This window comes from Cricetulus griseus, chromosome 2 (assembly GCF_003668045.3).
Source record: "Cricetulus griseus strain 17A/GY chromosome 2, alternate assembly CriGri-PICRH-1.0, whole genome shotgun sequence".
In the NCBI taxonomy this organism is placed as follows: domain Eukaryota; kingdom Metazoa; phylum Chordata; class Mammalia; order Rodentia; family Cricetidae; genus Cricetulus; species Cricetulus griseus.
The window spans coordinates 181,359,438-181,377,803 of record NC_048595.1 but is presented as its reverse complement, the minus strand read 5'-3'; the positions used below and the strand labels follow the sequence as shown (position 1 = coordinate 181,377,803).

Here is an 18,366-nt window from a genome sequence, read left to right as displayed (position 1 = left end):
GTGAGGCCTTATTTGTGATTTGAGTTTTAATAATGTTTCTTTTACGAATGTTGGTACCTTTGTATTTGGGGCATAAATGTTTAGAATTGAGACTTCTTTCTGATGGATTTTTCCTGTGATGAATATGAAATGGCCTTCTTCATCTCTTTTGATTGATTTTAGTTTGAAATATAATTTGTTAGATACTAGGATATCTACTCCAGCTTGTTTTTTGGGTCCATTTGATTGGAATATCTGATCCCAACCCTTTACTCTGGGGTAATGTCTGTCTCTGAATTTGAGGTGTGTTTCTTGTATGCAGCAGAAGGATGAATTCTGTCTTTGTATCCACTCTGTAAGCCTGTGTCTTTTTATAGGCGAGTTAAACCCATTAATATTGAAGGAAATTAAGGACCACTGAGTGCTTATTCTTGTTTGTTTTTGATTTGTTGTTGGTAGTGGTATTGTATGTGGATTTACCCTGTTTTTCCTTTTGGGTTTTGGTAAAGTGGGTTTATCTATTGCCCATGTTTTGTGAATGTAGTTAATTTCCTTAGGTTGGAGTTTTCCTTCCAGTACTTTCTGTAGGGCTAGATTAGTGGTTACATATTGTTTAAATCTGGTTTTGTCTGGAATACCTTGTTTTCTCCATTTATAGTCATTGAAAGCTTTGCTGGGTATAATAGTCTGGGCTGGCATCTGTGTTCTCTTAGAGTTGGTAGAATATCTATCCAGGGCCTTCTGGCTTTCAGAGTTTCCAAGAAGAAATCCGGTGTAATTCTGATACGTTTGCCTTTATATGTTACTTGGCATTTTTCCTTTTCTGCTCTTAATATTCTTTCTTTATTCTGTACGTTTGGTGTTTTAATTATTATGTGATGAGGGGACTTTGCAGTAACATCCAGGATGATGTGAAAGAGATACTCAGAGGTAATCTATGCTTCAGAGCTCACCAGGGAGTTGCAGTGAACACAAAATTCTCCCAGTTTTCCAGTGCTTCTCAAGAGTGCCTCTGAGTTTCTGAGATAGAGCACAGTGAGCTGTCTCAGAGAAAGGAAGTCAGTTAGAGAGCTCTCCAAGTGACTAGGGCCACCATACCCACTCCTTCCGGAGGGTTCAGAAGAGTAGAACAAGAACAAAAGGGTGTTTTGGTTGTGATTTCACATAGATCTTGCTTTAAACAGAATTTAACTTGCAACATTTAACATCCAACACTCCCCTCTGCCTCCAACACTACTGCTCTTACACTAAGTGTTCAAGTGAGTGAGAACTCACACACTTTGTGGCAAGCTATAGACTCCCAAGAGTTAAGTTTCAAGAACCTTATGTGACCACAAGATGGGATTCAGAGGCAGCTGTGCCTGCCACTGTGGGCCCTCAGAACACAGCGGAGGTGAGTGATGAGACCCTGATAAGCAGAGATGTCTCCTGTGTTGTGACTGTGTTCCTAGCTCTCTTACCCATGTTTGAAATAATGAACTCAACAATATTTCCTTCTTCCTCTCATCATTTGTTTTGTGGAGAGAAGGTTGCAAAACCTCTTTACCAAAAGATTTAACAGACATTAGTAGAAGACAAATCATTCCTAGATTGACCTTTTTAAAAATAAAGCTCTTAAAGTATCACTGAATTCCATGTCCTTATAAAAACGTATCTTTAGCTTTTAGCCTCTGAAGAAGCAAAATCACAACTGCTTAAGAAAGTTTCCTTGCTGGAAGAAAGGCTAGAGGTTGCGGGCCAGAAGAGGATTAGGGGACAGTCCTATGAAAATATGGTTCTTGAAAAAGACAAGGTACGTGGAAGAAAGGTCATGTCTTTTTTTTCTGTGTATGTGTGTGGGGGTGTGACTGTGCACTAGCACAAATATACATGCGGGTTTGTGAAGGTTGAGGACAGTGGTCAACCACAGATGTTTGTTCTTTTTTTTTTTTTTACTGTCTGTCTAAACTTTATTTCTCCTCCTAAAATATTCAATTCATTCAAGACTTTAAAAAGGTCACTGTGGACTGGTGATATAGATCAGTGGTTAAAAAAAAAAAAAACAAAAACTTGCCTAGCACAGGCAACACCCTAGGTTTGAATCCCAACCACACAAAAAGTCATAAAAGCTCAAGAATTGGGTATGTCTATTTATAATTGGATCTGGAGATATATGTACTGAAATACATACACATGGATACTAACTTTAATATAATATTCTTTTTTTAACCAAATGTTTAGACATACAAAATGGTCACAAGCTTTCGTCTTCCTCCTCCTCCTCCTCCTCCTCCCCTCCTCCTCCTTCTTCTTCTTTCTTCCCCTTCTCCTTCTCCTTTTCCTTCTCCTTCTCCTCTTTCTCTTCCTCCTTCTCCTCCTCCTTCTTTTTTCTCACTTTCAGCCAGAGATCAACACTTAGATTACATCTGAGAATCCATACAGGAGAAAAACCTACAAGTGTACTGAATATGGGAAAGCCTTCAGCAGAAAGACCCAACTCAGCATCCATCAGAGGGTTCACACAAGATATGTCCTGAGGCTACAGTCAGATTGTACCATGGAAAACCATCAAACCAGAATTCTTTCAATGAGGGAAAACCTTTCATGAAGATACTGAAGGAACTTTGGGAATCACATTGAGATACAAGCCAGCTCAAAAACTTAAGAAAAAAGGGTACCACAAGAATATTATATTAACTCCCCCAAAAAGGTCATGTCATTACTTTAACCAGTTATGGCAAGCTTGTAAGCCATTGCTGGGTTGAAAGTACCCATTTAATGGGATGGGCCTGTCACTCAGTGGTAATGAAACAGGCACTTAGAAGCTGTTTTTACTAAAAGTGTTGACTCATCTTCATAGCCCATTGGCAACTAAAAGCATGGGTGAAATTGGACATCCTCATTCTGTGTTTCTGGCTGAAGGCATAGAGAAAACTCATTGTCTAAACCTATAGTCACCTAGGATTCTAGAAGACCAAACCCTGGGAGGAAAAGGCACCCCACCCCTGGATGAGGGCAATTGCCCACAAAAATGAGGCTGCATTCTGAAATGAACTACTTAATGTGTTAGACGACCACCATACAGGGCAGATGCAGCTGAGGAATTGATGGACCAGTGCTGTTTGGGACAGTGCTGTTTGGGACCCACAGTGCTTTACTATGCAAAGTTCTTGCCTTCAAATTTCACGTCTGAGCTCCAAAAATCGGACTTCAAGGTCACTGGACTTGTATATTTTTTCCTCTTCCCAATGTGGTCATACTACATAAATATCTCCTTTCTCTTGCTTTACATTTCTCTAAATTGGTTTACTGGGATAGGGGCCTGGGACTAGTTTATGGGGAGTTCTGGAGCCCAAGTCTTTAACCTAAAATCTCTGGTAAATGTAGTGATTTATATTTAGGATGTGCAAGGGCCGATCCTTAGCATTCCATAAAATAATGATAATTTAAATAAATATTTGAGATAATGGAAGTGAATACAACATTTACATTTGGTAAAAGTAATTTTTTTACTGATGAACATTCACAGATTAAAATTTTTCATTACATTTAGGCATTTTTTCTTTTGATAATGTGTCCTTTTGGGAAATATTAGCTTAATAGTCTAATTATTTTGTACATGGCATCAACTGTACACATATATCCTCCCCAAAAGCAAGTTGGGGAGGAAAGTGTTTGTTTGGTTTACACTTCAGCATTGCTGTTAACCACTAAAAGAAGTCAGGACAGGTATTCAAACAGGGAAGGATCCTGAAGGCAGAAGTCAACACAGAGGCCATGGAGGGGTGCTGCTTACTGGCTTGCTCCATGGCTTGCTCAGCCTGCTTATAGAACCCATAATCACCAGTCCAAGGGTGGAACTACCCCACAATGGGGCTGGGCCTTCCTCCATCAATCATTAATTAAGAAAATGCTTGACAGTTGTTATGGAGACATTTTCACAATTGAGGGTGCCTCCTTTCAAATAACTCTAGCTTGTGTCAAGTTGACACAAAACTATACAGCACACATATTTTTAATTTTTAAAGTGATAGATCTCTGAAAAATTATGTATGCATCATTATGTAAATTTGACTTTTGTTCAGTCCAAAGATTTTGTGTATGCCTATTTTTGCAAACGTGTATATGCATGAATACACAGCAACACACATGTGCACACACGTGCATGCGTGCACGTGCGCGCGCGCGCGCGCACACACACACACACACACACACACACAAGCATTAACCTCATCACCTCAAGCAACCTTTTTTCCCTAGCAGTTTTGTACTTTGCCCTCAGGCTTTCTCACAGACAGAGAAATGGCCTTTCTGGTACAGATTTCAATACCTATCTATCATCCTAATGCTGCCAGTCAGTAGATTGAGAACAGGCAGACATTTACCTGTGGGACACTTTGACTATGATGAGTTAGGCATTGCTCTCTATCCCCTTCTCCTTTCCAGTACATCGAGAAGCTGCAGGCGGAGGTAAAAGCCTCCCAAGAGAAACTTACAGCCCATGTAAGTGTTTTCCTTCTTATTCTTTTGATCTCATGATTCATGTCACTGTAATCCTGAAAAAGAACAGAAATTTGTCAGAAGTCATAAATGAGGTTTAACTACTACAAAACAAATCATAAAGTTAAAATACGATATTTTAACAACTTCTCCATAAGTAAACTTCATGTTCTTGCAGATGCTAAAGATGAAAAAAGATGCTCTCTCTCATATAATATATATATATATATATATATATATTATATATATATGAGACACACAAAGAGAAATGTGGTCAAATGGTGTAACCAGTCTATGTTGATGGCACATCTGAAGAACCCTAAATGTAGAAAAGGATGCCAGGAAAGCCAGTGGGGAGATTGAATGGTGATCAGTGGTTATTGACATATGTAATACAGATCTGAGGCAGAGATGCTGAAACTTAAGTTCATGCAAAAGGTCCCTGGAAAGTGTCAAAAGGCAAGCTGTCCAGAGATGCTGTTTGCTGGGGCATTAGACCTTGGGTGATTGTAGAAGCCACTAATACCAATGCTTCCAAACTTTGAGTCAGTCTTTAGCAGCATATTTTATGTGAGCTCATTTGACACCAAGTCTTGTGGTATTTGGGAAAGTGACCCTAAATCAGAGTACATGAATGCCCATTTGCTCCCAGAACATCTTTGATGAAGACCTCATAAATTCTTGAGGCAAATTCATTTGCATGTTAGCCTATGTCTGTGTAGAGAACTAATGAGCACTGACAGGATATCCTTGTATATTCATGTCCATAAATCAGTCACCAACTACTTCTGAAAATGACCCTGGCACCTTAAACATGTCTCCAAAGCTGGTTGTCATCCTTCTAGTCATCTCCATCACCATCTCCATCTGGGCTGCACAGGCTAAACTTGATTAAGGATACTGGCAAGTTGTATCAAGTGACGACTCTCAATAGTACCAAGTTCCTCAGACCAGCTCAGAATACAAGCAGAAAAGACTGTAAAATAATGAATTTTCATGACCACCCACTGACTATGTGAAGTGAGCTGACTTTGGAAAATCTTTTTAATTGCCCCATCTTTTGTGCTGAAGAAAAAAACCACCTTATGTGTCAGGACACAGCTTTTAATCCTTAGGCCTAGTCTTCTTCTGACCTTGTATACTCATTTGACCAATACTGAAAAAGACTTGTGCCTGCAATTGTGGCTGTGAGACCTATAGTAGCAGAAGTAGGCACACTAGCTCATCAGTCTGTTGCAGGTACCCCAAGGGTGCCAGATAATTGCTGTAGTGGAAGGAAAGCTCTGTACTTACTCTGTTCCCTACATCTGTGTGCAAGGAGGAAAAGCAGATACACTTCTCAGCTTCTGGTACTATCTTACAGTATCTCCTCAAGACAGGCTGATCTTCAAAGCTCCAAGTCACTGCTGCCTTGGGGAAATCCCTGTGATATCTACTTCTGTCTCCTAACTCCAGAAGAGTGTCTGCTCCCACAAAGCTTCTATTGTCCCAGGCTCATCTGAACTGGCACTGATTTTTTGTACAGGGTTTCTAGATTTTTCTAAAGTAACTATACAACACCCAGGTTTCAACATACCAGTTTACATTCATCAGGGTGTTCTTTAATTCATCGAGAAAGTTTAAATGGAAATTAATAGTAGTATTTATTGAGTTGGTCTTTCTATCTTCCTATTGTAGCAATTTCAAATTCTAATATAACCCATTAAGTTGGGCATTATTTCTTGGGTTAAAAGACTGAATCTTAGAAAGGTTAGATTACTTTTAATACTTAGAAATTCATGGTTTTGCCATCATGACTGAGTGTCTTTACAAATGACTTTCTCTGCATGCTCTCTGAGGTGTCAAAGGTCATCTTGAATGCCACTTCCAACATCCCTTTCTCTTTCCGTGCCCTGGATGTGAATCATCCCTTTGCAGCCCTTCAACTCATACTTCTATGCAGATCAACAGCCACCTCCACCTCCTTCATGTTCTTTCTGCCTTAATCATCCTGTGATTATAATCCCTAAGTGTTTTTAAGGTACATTTCTTAAAACATTATCCCTGGAGAGAATCTTCAGTAGGATGATGATACTACCTACTCAGAAAAGAAAGAAAAAAATGTGTGTGGGGGGGATAGGGGTTGGAAACAAAGCAAAGTGGATTATTTCCTTTAGAAATCATCCTGGTATAGCCAGTCTTCCAAAATGTTCAACCATAAGTACCATTTTAAAGCACACAGACTGGGAGACTGCTGACATCTCATATCAAATTAAAGCAGTGTTTCCTAAATATGACTTAACATCACGCCACTATCTCAGAATCAGCAAGTCAGATTTGTTATCTTCTTTGTCTGTGTCTTGAATACATCCTTTGGTTACATTCCCCAGCCATGGTGGCTCATATACACTGTGAGATTATTCTAGATACCAATTAAAAGGCAGTCTTAAAACTCTAATCATCTCCTCCTCCATCCTTATATAGCTGGCTGTGGGGTTCTGCCTAGATCTGTTAACCTGACTTCTGCACCTCCTACTTCATTATGCTACTACTTCTCTACCCTTTTCTGACCATTGTATAATTTAGTTACTGTAAATGGTTCCAAAGAATTAACATACAAGAATTTAGAGCCTTCTGCTATCCCTCTCCCATCACAATGGAGCCCATTTGTTTTAGTGGCATGGGGTTTAGTTGGCTGAGAAGAAAAAGGATAAAATCTATGTATAAATATTTTAAGTGAGGACTTTGCCCATAGCTCAAAGTGCTTGCTTGGCATGCTTGAAGCATGAGGTTTAAGGCCTAGTACAAGAGGGGGTAGAGAGGCATAGGAAAGGGGAATAAAGAAGAAAAGGAAGGGAAGAGTGACTGATTTAAACTGGGCTTAGAAAACAAAACGAAGTGGACGAGAGTCTCTGGCAAGAGAATGTAATCTATGAAAGAAGAGGTGGGGCTTAAGGAACTAAGATTGTGGCCACAGAACTTTGTAGATAGAGTGAAGGTTTTTCTGGGTGAAAAATGGAAAGATCTTGAGATCCCTGAGGACTCTGAAAATTAAGAAATAATAGGGAGAGAGACAAAAAGTTTCTAGGTGTTGTTGATTTCAGCCTCTTTAGGAATTTGAGGCTCCAATCAAAGACTGGATTTCCTATTGCACTGTAACTTCCTTAAATGCTCACTTGTATAAATTAACCACTGTGCTGTGCAATTTTATATCAACTTGACACAAGCTAAAGTCATCTGAGAGGAGGGAGTCTTTTGTTTGTTTGATTGATTGATTGATTGATTGATTTTGTTTTTCAAGACAGAGTTTCTCTGTATTTCTTTGGAGCCTGTCCTGGAACTCACTCTGTAGATCAGGCTAGCCTCAAACTCACAGAGATCTGCCTGCATCTGCCTACCAAGTGCTGGGATTAGAGGTGTGTGCCACCAACACCCAGCATTAGAGGAGGGCATCTTATTTGAGAAAATACCTCCATAATAGCTGGCCATCTATTGGCAAGCCTGTAGGGTATTTTTCTTAATCAGTGGTTGATAGGGTAGGGCCCAGTCTACCCTATCCGGTAGGCCACCCCTGGGCTGATGGTCCTAAGTTCTGTAAGAAAACAGTTTGAGCAGCCAGTAAGCAGCACTCCATCATGGCCTCAGCATCAGCTCCTGCCTCCAGGTTCCTGCCCTGTTTGAGAACCCGGCCTGAGTTCTTTGGATGATGAACAGCGAATGGAGTAAAATAAACCCTTTCTTCCCCAAGTTGCTTTTGGTCATGGTGTTTCATTAGAGCAATAATAACCCTAAGAAAACCACCTACTGGTTTTCCAATTTCCCGAAGACCATACTGGATAGTACTTGCAAACACAACCCCTGGCCCTCTTTCCTTTACTCTTCTCAGTTTCTGACTGATCCCATTAATAAAATGACTTTCAGTTTTCCTCATATTTACAGTACCATGTGATGTTGAAGAATGTTAGTGATGGAAGCTTGGGCAACAAACTGTCAGACATTGGCATATTTGTAGCACAGGGAAGGCACTACTCAGACTGTGTGTATTCTTGTGGGAACACTGTTCCTACATCATCTCCATTATGTGCATGTGATCCTTCCTCTAAGTGTGCCATACTGTTTTGTCTCTAGGAACTATGCTTCTCATTCATTTGCAAATAGAATATCCATCTTCTCTATTCAGCTTGCCATATTTTTCTCATTCTTGATCAAGATAGCTATTTTTGGAAGTTTTCTTTGACCCAGAAGTATTGGTATTTTCATATTTCTGTGTTTTTCTCTTCACTCCGTCATGGCACTGTAACCCCATGATGGAATAGACTCTTGTGGTCAGCCTTTTCTCCAAACCTGGGTTCTTGGAAAACAGAACACGGGCCTATCTTTATATCTCCCTCAGTGTCTCTTCAGCGCTTTGTGCAGATTTTAATGAAATAGATTGAGCAGGAGAGAGGAAGAGAAGAGGAACAATGATGGCAGGAAGACAAACTATCATATGCTTTCTCCCATGCATAGAGAGTAGATTTAGCTACATGTGTATACTTATGTGTGAAGTGAAATCAAGGGAAACTACTTCAAGGAGGAGGAAGAACACAAGAGACAGAGGGAAAGGAAGGTACTATGGGGGTGAGGGGTGAGCAATCACAATGACATATGTGTAAAAATGTCACAATAAAATCCATTATTTTGTATTCTAATTTGAAAATCAATAAAGCAAGAAATGATATAGCCAAACTAAAGGGTAATTTACTTTGACATTTACAGACCCATACTTCATGCTTCTGGACAAACAAATTGTGGGAGAGAATTATATTCCTTAAAGATACCAGTTATGCAAATCATCAGTTCAATCTGAGGCTAGTACTGTCAGGATATAACATGTATTAGTCACTTTTCTATTGTGATAAAATGCCACAAGCAGAAGAGTTTGTTTGAGCTTATCATTCCAGAGGGATAAGAGTCCATGATGGCAGAGGGAGGCATGGCAACCAGGGCAGGCATGGTGGTAGGATCAGAAGTTGAGGGTTCACATTGTCAACTGCAAGCACAAAACAGGGAAAGCAAACTAAAAGTGGAAGGTTCTTTAAACTCTCAAAACCCACCCCCAGTGACATTTTCCTCCAACAAGGCCATATTTCATTAAGCTACCCAAACAATGCCACCATCTAGAGGCCAAGTTTTCAAATGCCCAGGACTATGGGGCACATTCATCATTCAAAATACAAAGGAGAAAAGATAATAATTTCCTGTAATGGAAATGCAAATTAAAAACACAAACAAACAATTGTGATAGATTCCTATTACAGGTGAAAAATATATTTAATGAGTGATCTTAATATGAACAATAACAACTTATTGTCTGGACTTATTCAGGTCAGTCATAAAGAACTCAATAGATGAATTATATTTTTATATAATTAAACTGACACCTATGAAATAGAGAACGATGCAAGCTTTAATATTTCTGCATTGCCACTTACTAATATTTTGAAGATTAAAATCTCATACCACTAACTTTACTGTTCCTAGAAGCAGCTTATATTTTAAAAGTTTTTTAAAGATTATTTTCTCCCAGTGCAGATGTGAGAACCCAGACTGGGCCACCCACAGAACTAAGCTGCCCTGGCCAATTTTTTTCACTCTCTATCCCATGGTTACTTAACTGCTTAGAAACCTGCACAAGCTAAAACAAATACTTGAAGTGAATGTTTATAGTCACTTGAAGATAATTGTTTAAGTTATAATGACTTGAATTAAGACTAGATATCTTAAGAGGGGAAACCTTTAAAAAACAAATGCCCTCCAAGTGGTCGAATCCATTTCTTGTTGAGCTTTAGTATTTGGAGGTATAGTGCTTTGTCTGTCTGCCTAATTCAACATTAATGACCTTAAACTGTACAGTAGCCCTGTGTTTTCAACCCCACTATGCCCTCATATCAGTGCCCATCTTGTCCCTTGGTGTCTAATTATCCATTAGACCTACCCAGGACTCGAAATTCTATTAATCTTCAATGGAGTTATTTCAACATGGAAATCTGGATAATCAGGTGGTAGGCATTCAAGTGCTCCTATTCTTTTGTAGCATCATGTATTCTTTAAACTCTGAAATAAGACTAACAGTCAAAAGTATCCCAATGAAGAAATCCTTCAAATGACCCATGTAGCCTTCTTCAGTCTGTAAGGTAGGCGATTGATTATATGTTGAAACTGGAATCTCATAAGCTGGTTTCATAGGATGCTCACTGAGTCAGTAGCTGAGGTTAGTTAGGGGACCTGGCACATGGGCAGATTCATCCTTGATACTCCTGGAAGTTTTCCCCTAGGAGTTTGGTTTAACTTCTTTCTCTAAAGAAAGTTTTTGATTTTTTTAAACTTTCTAAGTTAAAGCCCCACGAAAGCTCCAGTTGAGTTCGTGTGTCATTTCTCCCTGCCCTAAAACTCTAGCCCATCTGCTGACTGATCTTTCCCCAATGTAGAGCACTTTCTTGGGGTTTGTTTAGCTTTTCTTCGCTCTTAAACACCCATGAACATGCTTTCCCCAGTAACACCCAGATCCCCTTTAGAGGGATGACAGTAGATGTATTCTGATGACCACGGTGGTAACCAGGAACCATGACAAACAAGTTGATCCTCCTGGACTAGAACTGTTCTTAGACCCTTTTTTTCTGTACCGGGTCCTGTTGCTTTCAGGACATCTCCAAATTCCCTCAAGCACAGTCTCATTGTGTTTGATTTGGTCAGAGTCAGATTAAATCAGCTGAAGCAGAGAACTCTATTGCTGACATTAGCTCAGTGATTTTCCAACTGTGGCCCTTGAGTCAGAAGTATTAGTGTCACTCTGGGAGTTGTTTGAAAAGCATATTTTGAGGTCCCTATTCCATAACCTGATTCAGAAGCTTCAGGGGTGGAAATCCAGCAGTGTAAGGTTTTAAAAGTCCCACAGGTAGTTCTGATGCTGCTAACCATGATCTCTGCTATAGTCAGCCAGATTTCTCTATCTGACCAGCACTGTCCATGAGCTACACAGTGCTGACTCTCCGACCACTGGGAATCATCTCCAGGCTGAGTCCTAACACAGCAGGCACCACGATTGCAAACTCAGCTCAGCATAAGGCATACATTTGTTCAGATGATAAACCAAAAAAGGCCTGATCTTCCTCCCCCTCCCCTGCATCCCACACTTCTGCCTGCTCCTGAATTATCACTACATTCCTGAAGCTTGTCATGACTAATTCACCACCATGTGACAGTAATGAATACTTTGGAGTCACTAACAATATGGTTTCCTAGTGCTGCTACCCACATTATATCATGTCTTTTTCACAACAATCCTGGGAGGTAATTCTCCATCGGATAAGGAAAGTAGGAACCAAAGATGCTAGGATCCCTGCTTGCAAAGACGCCCCTATAGCTGTTCTGAGTCTAGGGTACTGATTTCTGAGATTGTTCTCATTCCAGTTCAGAACTTCTGCTGCTCTTAGACCAAAGCATGCATGCTGCCTGTGACAATAAATTACTGTTTATGATGTCTACACTTTACATATTCTTTAGAGCTTATGTTGGAATTAATCAGTCTGAGAAAGTTGGGCAGATGTCTTTAGAGTGTTTTACTTGGAGCCAATGAGGGATGCTAAAATTCCTTTCTAATAGAGCATTTTTAGGCCATTTTAAAGATCTATATATATTTAACCTAATGGAAAATTCCTCAGCAGCTATTTATGGGCAGACCCACATAATACTGACAGTTTGCACCTAGGATAAATCTAGGGAATAGTGCTGAATGTGTTGGCTGTATTATAATCACTTCTCACTTGGCTTTCCTTGGCTGGATTGTCTGTACTGCATTATAATTTAGCAAACCATTTTAACCATTGGATGGTTAGTCCATGACTTGTCTTCATTATTTTTGATTTGGAGAATTTGGAAACTGAATCCTAGTAGAGCTTTTCCAGCTGGTGAGTGGTGTTGCCGAACACCTAGGAGAGCTTGGAAAGGAAGGGCCCCTGAACTGTCACTGCACACACCATCATCCCTGACACTCTCTCCATGCTGGGTGCCACCCAGTGGTTGGAAGATTTGGAATTCTCTAAGGATTACCCCTGGGTTCACAATGAGTCTTTCCTCTACCCTCCTCTCATCATCTTTCTGCCCATCCTAACTTTCCAGGAAGGAGCTGTTTCTGTCTGAGTCTCTCCTTTAGCCTTTACTCTATGCCACTAGCTGAGTTCTCTGAGGTCTAGAGCATAGCTCTAATCATGTGTTATATTTAATGTGAACTTCCAAACAACAGTAATAAGTAAACAAACAAGTCTTTCTGCTTTACAGTAAATTATCCAGGAAAAAGTCAAAATATGTATTGTTCTGTCCCATTTTCAAGATGAAAGAAACAAATATTTGTATTTAAATCTGACATAGCCTGGCACTTTATGAGTATTCAGTATCAACTGCTGTCTTGATATTTAATAACTTCATAGTTATTAAATATTAACTATAATGCTTGGCTATATTTACTCATTTATACTCTAATTTCACAAAATATTTGAGATGACTCACAAAAGCAATGTGTGAAATAGCTGTTCATTATAAGTCTATCCATAATAATAATTGAAGCCATATATCAAATTAAATGGCCACATCATAGAAAAGTAAAATATGTGTGGGTAAGTCGTAACTTATCACATAGTATAGTTGTAACAAAATACTGATCAAATATTTCTCATAGCCAAAGTCAAGACAAAGAAATGGTTCCATAAGCAATTCTTACTATATTGGGTATGAGAAGATATCATTTATTTTATAGTAAGGTAGGTCTGAAATGAGATTTATATGAACTATCCTACAGAAAGTAGTGAGAGGCATATTAGAAAAACAAAAAGAACCCATTGACAATATCAGACCAGCATACATATTAATAGTAATGCATTTTTGATGGCTACTTCTGCAATTTCAAACAGCTGAAGGCCAGCTCACAACATGTGAATAAAGGTCTTTCTTCGTTGTAATTATAGTGTAGCTACTTTGTGTATGATTTTAATCCACATCCATTTGTGATAATCCAGCAGGCAAGCTTTCCTTCAGTCAAAACCCAAGCAAATAATGTACAAGATGGAAGACAGCCAGAAAAAGTCATGTTCCTGGAGAAGGCGCCTGACTTACACAAAAAAGAGAATAAATCCAGGCAGTCAGGTCATCCAATTTTTCAGAAGATGAAAATCCAGCTGTCTCCTCAGTTATAAATGTTGGAAACTAATTCAAAGAAAACAGAACTGTGTGTGTGGTAAGCAAAGCCTGCATATAGGTGAACTAGATAGCAGCCATATCTTGGATTTTATATCCAGCAGGTACTTTAGTACATCTGCTCTATTGTTTGAAAGGTGCTCTTTGCGAAGAGCAATAGCATCTAACAGGAGTCAGTCACTGTATCTTAGCATGGTTGTTTCAGGCACTAACGTGTTAGCTGGGATAATGGTGGTTGTCATAACCAACAGACCCCACAATTTCAGCACCTGAACACAACTGAAGCTTATTTTTCTTCACATTCAGATTATTCTGTCGTACACGTTTGTGTCCATGGTCAGATGTCACTACTCAGTGGTAGATGGAAGGATCCTCCTTCAACTTGCAGGCTCCACGGTCACTTTGGGGTCTTCTCTATTCCACACAGTCAGGTCTACTGTCCGCTTAGACACTTTTGGAAGTGGCACTGCTCACCTCTGCTTGCAGCCCAGTGGTTAGAATTCAGTCATAAGGCACAGTGACTACAAGGAATTCTGGGAAAGATAATCTGGCAGTGGACTGGGGAAAAGGTGATGTTGTATATGTCAATGAGCAACTGTCCCATCAACATTTAAATCATTCTCTGAACTAGGATTTGTAGTTCTTCACATCTTTGGCTCCAGAATAAAGTGTATTAAAATCGTATTATTAGTAGTAAAACAAGTAAGAATTAAGATTGAAATTTACACAATAAATGCCATATAATCAAGAATGCTACATGAAAATATACATAATACCTCTAAATACCTTAGGGTTTTATACCCAATGGACAAGAATGACGAATGCCTTTTCTACATTTGGTGTGTGTATGTGTGTGTGTGTGTGTGTGTGTGTGTGTGTGTGTGTGTGTGTACAGGAGTGCATATGAGTGTGAAAGTCAAAGTTAATGTCAGGCTGATTATTCTCTAACCTGCTTTCTGACTCAGGGTTTCCTACTGAATCTGAGGCTCACTGAGGCAGCTAGTGTTGGCTGGCCAGCGAGCTCCATGGATCCTCTTGCCTCTACCTTCTTAGTGATGGAATGACCAGTGTACTCTATTGCATTCAGCTCTTTTGCATCCCTCTTTTCCAAACGGATATTCCTATCCCAGAGTTGAAGCCATGGGCTTTGAGTCAGTTGTGTCTGCCTTGTCCTGTGTTCCATGACCCTTCCTGTAAAGCTATCTAAAGACTTGTTGCTTCTGTTGTTGTTGGGTGCTAAATTGTATCAGGTTTGGGAGTGCCTCTGGTCTTTACCCTGCAATCTTTCTAGACACATGTTCCAATTAGGCCTTATACCTAAAGGTCCTGTGTACAGTGAACAAGTATATTTTAAGAGCTTCTGGCACCTAATTCTCTGTTGTGCTTGAACCCTTCAGGTTGTTTATACCCTTTTCCTTCTCAAAGCCCAGTTTCTATCACTTCTGCACTTGGGGTACTTTGGGGTTTTTGTAGTAATGAAACTCAGACATTTCAACCAAAGGCTTGCAGACAGTCAAAAGTCCATCAGCAAACATGAAATTGCTTTCTTTGATTCTTCACATGCAAATTGATGTTTTCAAGTTGTACTTACTTGAAGCTTCAGAGATTTCTCAAAAATATCATACTTAGTAATAAGTCTAACAAGCTTAGGTAGTGAATAGACACAGTGTCTTTAGCCATCACTCATCTCCATGATGGGTCTATCATCCCTTGATCTAGGAGGAAGCAACTTCCATAGGAGAAGTGCTTGTTACCAATAAGTGCTCATTACCAATTAGTGCTTATCACCAATAGCCATAATGCACAACAGTTATTGGCAATGTCTGCAGACAAGAGAGTAGAGTATAATATGCTCCTGTCTCTTCTGAAACTTTCCCTCATGCTGCCCACATACTTCATACAGTCTTAGTCCACCCAAGTTAATGAAGTACTTTCTGAAATTATTTATTATCACTGTGTGCACATGTGCATGCTGTTTGCCTGGGTGTGCACATACTACAACAGTCTATAGTGTGCATGCAGGGGCCAGAGAACAACATTTTGACATTGTTTCTTTCTTCTACTTTTATGTGGGTTCTGGGCTCAAACTCAGAGCATCAAGCTGGCACAGCAAGTGCTTTCCTTCTGAGCTATCTCACCCCACCTTGTTTTTTTTTTTTTTTTAAAAAAAATGTTACACCATCAATCGCACATTATATAACATTTCCCCTCTGAGCATTCAAAACAAACTGTTAGAGTCTAAAGCCCAGCTCTCCTGTTTACCAGTGGTGTGTCTTTGAGTAGGCACCTACTTTTAGAGGTATTGCAAAGTGGGGGTATTGAGCATATATCACTTATAGATGTGGTTAAATAAGTTATACCTTACAGAAGCCTGGATCAGTGTGTGCAAAACAGGTATCAGTATTACATAAAGATTACTAAAAGCAAATACAACAGAAACAGCCACCAACCAACTGAAGACAACAACCATGAAAACAACCAGTGAGGGTCTTTGTGACCCTTCAGCATTGTGAACATCTGCATACTGGAACCAACTTTAGTGGGATTCAATGAGACGAGAGCAGTGAAGGGATTACAGTAGCACCTGCTTGGTACACAGCCAACACTTGTCGTTATCAGCATTGCTTCTGCTGCAATGCCCAGCCCTCTTCGTCACTCACAATATGTGCCTTGACATTACCTAGCTTTATGAACATTTATTTTTCAGTATCAGATCCTATTACATGGAGTTTAGCTCTTAATTACTCCACTGTTTTCAAAATAAATCATGTCCCTGTGTTGAGCTCAAGCAATTACTCATTCTTTGTGCGCATGAGGGGATGGTGTAGGAGGCAGCTCCCTGCCTGCCAGAGCGGGCACAGAGGAATTAGCTGGGAGCTGCTGCTCACCTTCACTTGAGTGAGAATGCACTGATTGTGTTAGGCAGTTGCCAGCGCCACAGGGAATGGAAAACTACTGCTGAGGTGGCTGTGACTGGGAAAGATCATCTTTGAGGCTCAGGGAAGTTCTGAACACTCTAAGTCCTTCCTGCTTTGCCTTAGCAGCCATTGCTTTCTGCTCTCTCAGCCCCCTGGAGAATGTCATCCAACCTGTTTCTCTCCAATTCTTACTTGACCCCAATAAACAGCTGTCCCAACTGGGAATGTTTATGACGTATATTCCCTGAGCTTTGTGCTAAATGATTGCAGACGACTTTGCCAAAGTTTCTTTAGCCTCCACAGTGAGGTATTCCTGTCTGGAGATATCTGAGCATGGTAAATGCAGATGCCAGTACGGGGTTGGGGAGGCCAGATGGCACTGGTGATGTTTTCCAGGTGATGTTTTTGATCTTACTCTTCACTCTCCTAATTTCAGTACCTAAAGGACTCAAATTGTCACTGTTTTAGTCTCCATTCTCAAATTCTCAGCTGGCAGTTCCAGAGTGGAAGCACTTACGATCTACAGCCAAGGGACCTCAGAATGGCAGGGAGTTAATTTGCTTTTAAAAGTCAATTTTAATAACTAGAAACCATATAGGATGTCAAATCCTCATTCTTCCCGGTGCAACAGGAACCTGCTTCTAATTTTAAATGTTAATTTAAGCAACTGCTTACGTGCAGATGTTTATTGCTTTTAGCCTTTCTAATATAAATAGGTCTATCTTTTGTCCAATCTCTTCCCTGGGTTTTATGTGCCATTAAGCCTCATGTAAAGCTCACTGCAGGACTGGAGGGAAGGGGAGAGGGCTGGGAGGGTTCTCTGGAACCTTTCTAAATAAAGGATTTGCTGTAAGCTTGGAATCTATAACAAAAATTAGCAGCCATGTAAGTAAATTATGTTAGACTGACATGTCTGAACCAATGTGATTTCTCAAGTGAGGATAACCAGGTCAAAGAATTGACAAGTGGTTTAGATATGAGTCATCTTCAGATTAAAGAAGAACTCCCATAGCATCTCCATGCTTTTCCACTCTGCACTAAGTATGGCAAAAGTGCAGGAGAAACTAAGGGGGACTTGAACTCCTAGAAAGGACACAAGCAAGTCACAGAATTCCAGGAAAAGGCAAAAGGAATGTGAACCCAAAAGAAACTGTTATTAATTGTTCATGCTTCAGCCATTTCTGCTGATCCTAAGAAGACAGCGTCTCCTGCTTCAGGCTTAGTGGGCACTGGGAGCTTTGGCTATCAACTGTTATTGTCTGTCCTTTAGAAGAACCATTTCAGAGGAAGGATTGGAGGTGGAGCAGGGAGGAGGCCAGACTGATCAAAAGCGGCTGGGCTGGGTGGACTGCAGGCGTAGGGAAGAATGCAGAGCACATGAAGATGGGAGTGGGTGCAGGAACAATGTGAACAGTCAGGCCAGAAGTTCAGCAGAGGGAACAGGGCTGCGATGAGAATAGGAGTATTTTTCAGCTTTGTGAATTTGCTAATGAGAACACAGCTCGATGTTTACAGTAGGCATTGAAAACAAGTTATGTCCAGTTGAAGCCCAAGGGGAAGTTTCCCCCTCAACACTCTTCCAGGTGTGGAACACACTTATCCCCTGAGACAGGGCTCAGGAGGTAGCCAGAGTAATTAAGAGCTCTGCTGCAGTAACCCTTGAAGGTCCGAAGTGTTCCTTTAGAGTTCTTGTTGTGAATTCACATTATGTTGGTTGGTTGAAATTCTCAGATTGAGGGGGATTTCACCCTGAATGGGCAGGATGAATATTATGAATGAG

General features: G+C 40.2%; 1 protein-coding gene across 1 annotated transcript in view; it reads left to right on the top strand.

Annotated features, from left to right (window-relative positions):
* The window catches only part of Ccdc192 (coiled-coil domain containing 192), a 177,633-nt gene that overhangs the window by 38,958 nt on the left and 120,309 nt on the right, over nucleotides 1–18,366 (top strand). Inside the window, exons 3-4 of the mRNA XM_035438725.1 lie at nucleotides 1,640–1,771; nucleotides 4,405–4,461. Coding sequence (XP_035294616.1) covers nucleotides 1,640–1,771; nucleotides 4,405–4,461 — 189 coding nt within the window. The remainder of the gene's footprint in view (nucleotides 1–1,639; nucleotides 1,772–4,404; nucleotides 4,462–18,366) is intronic.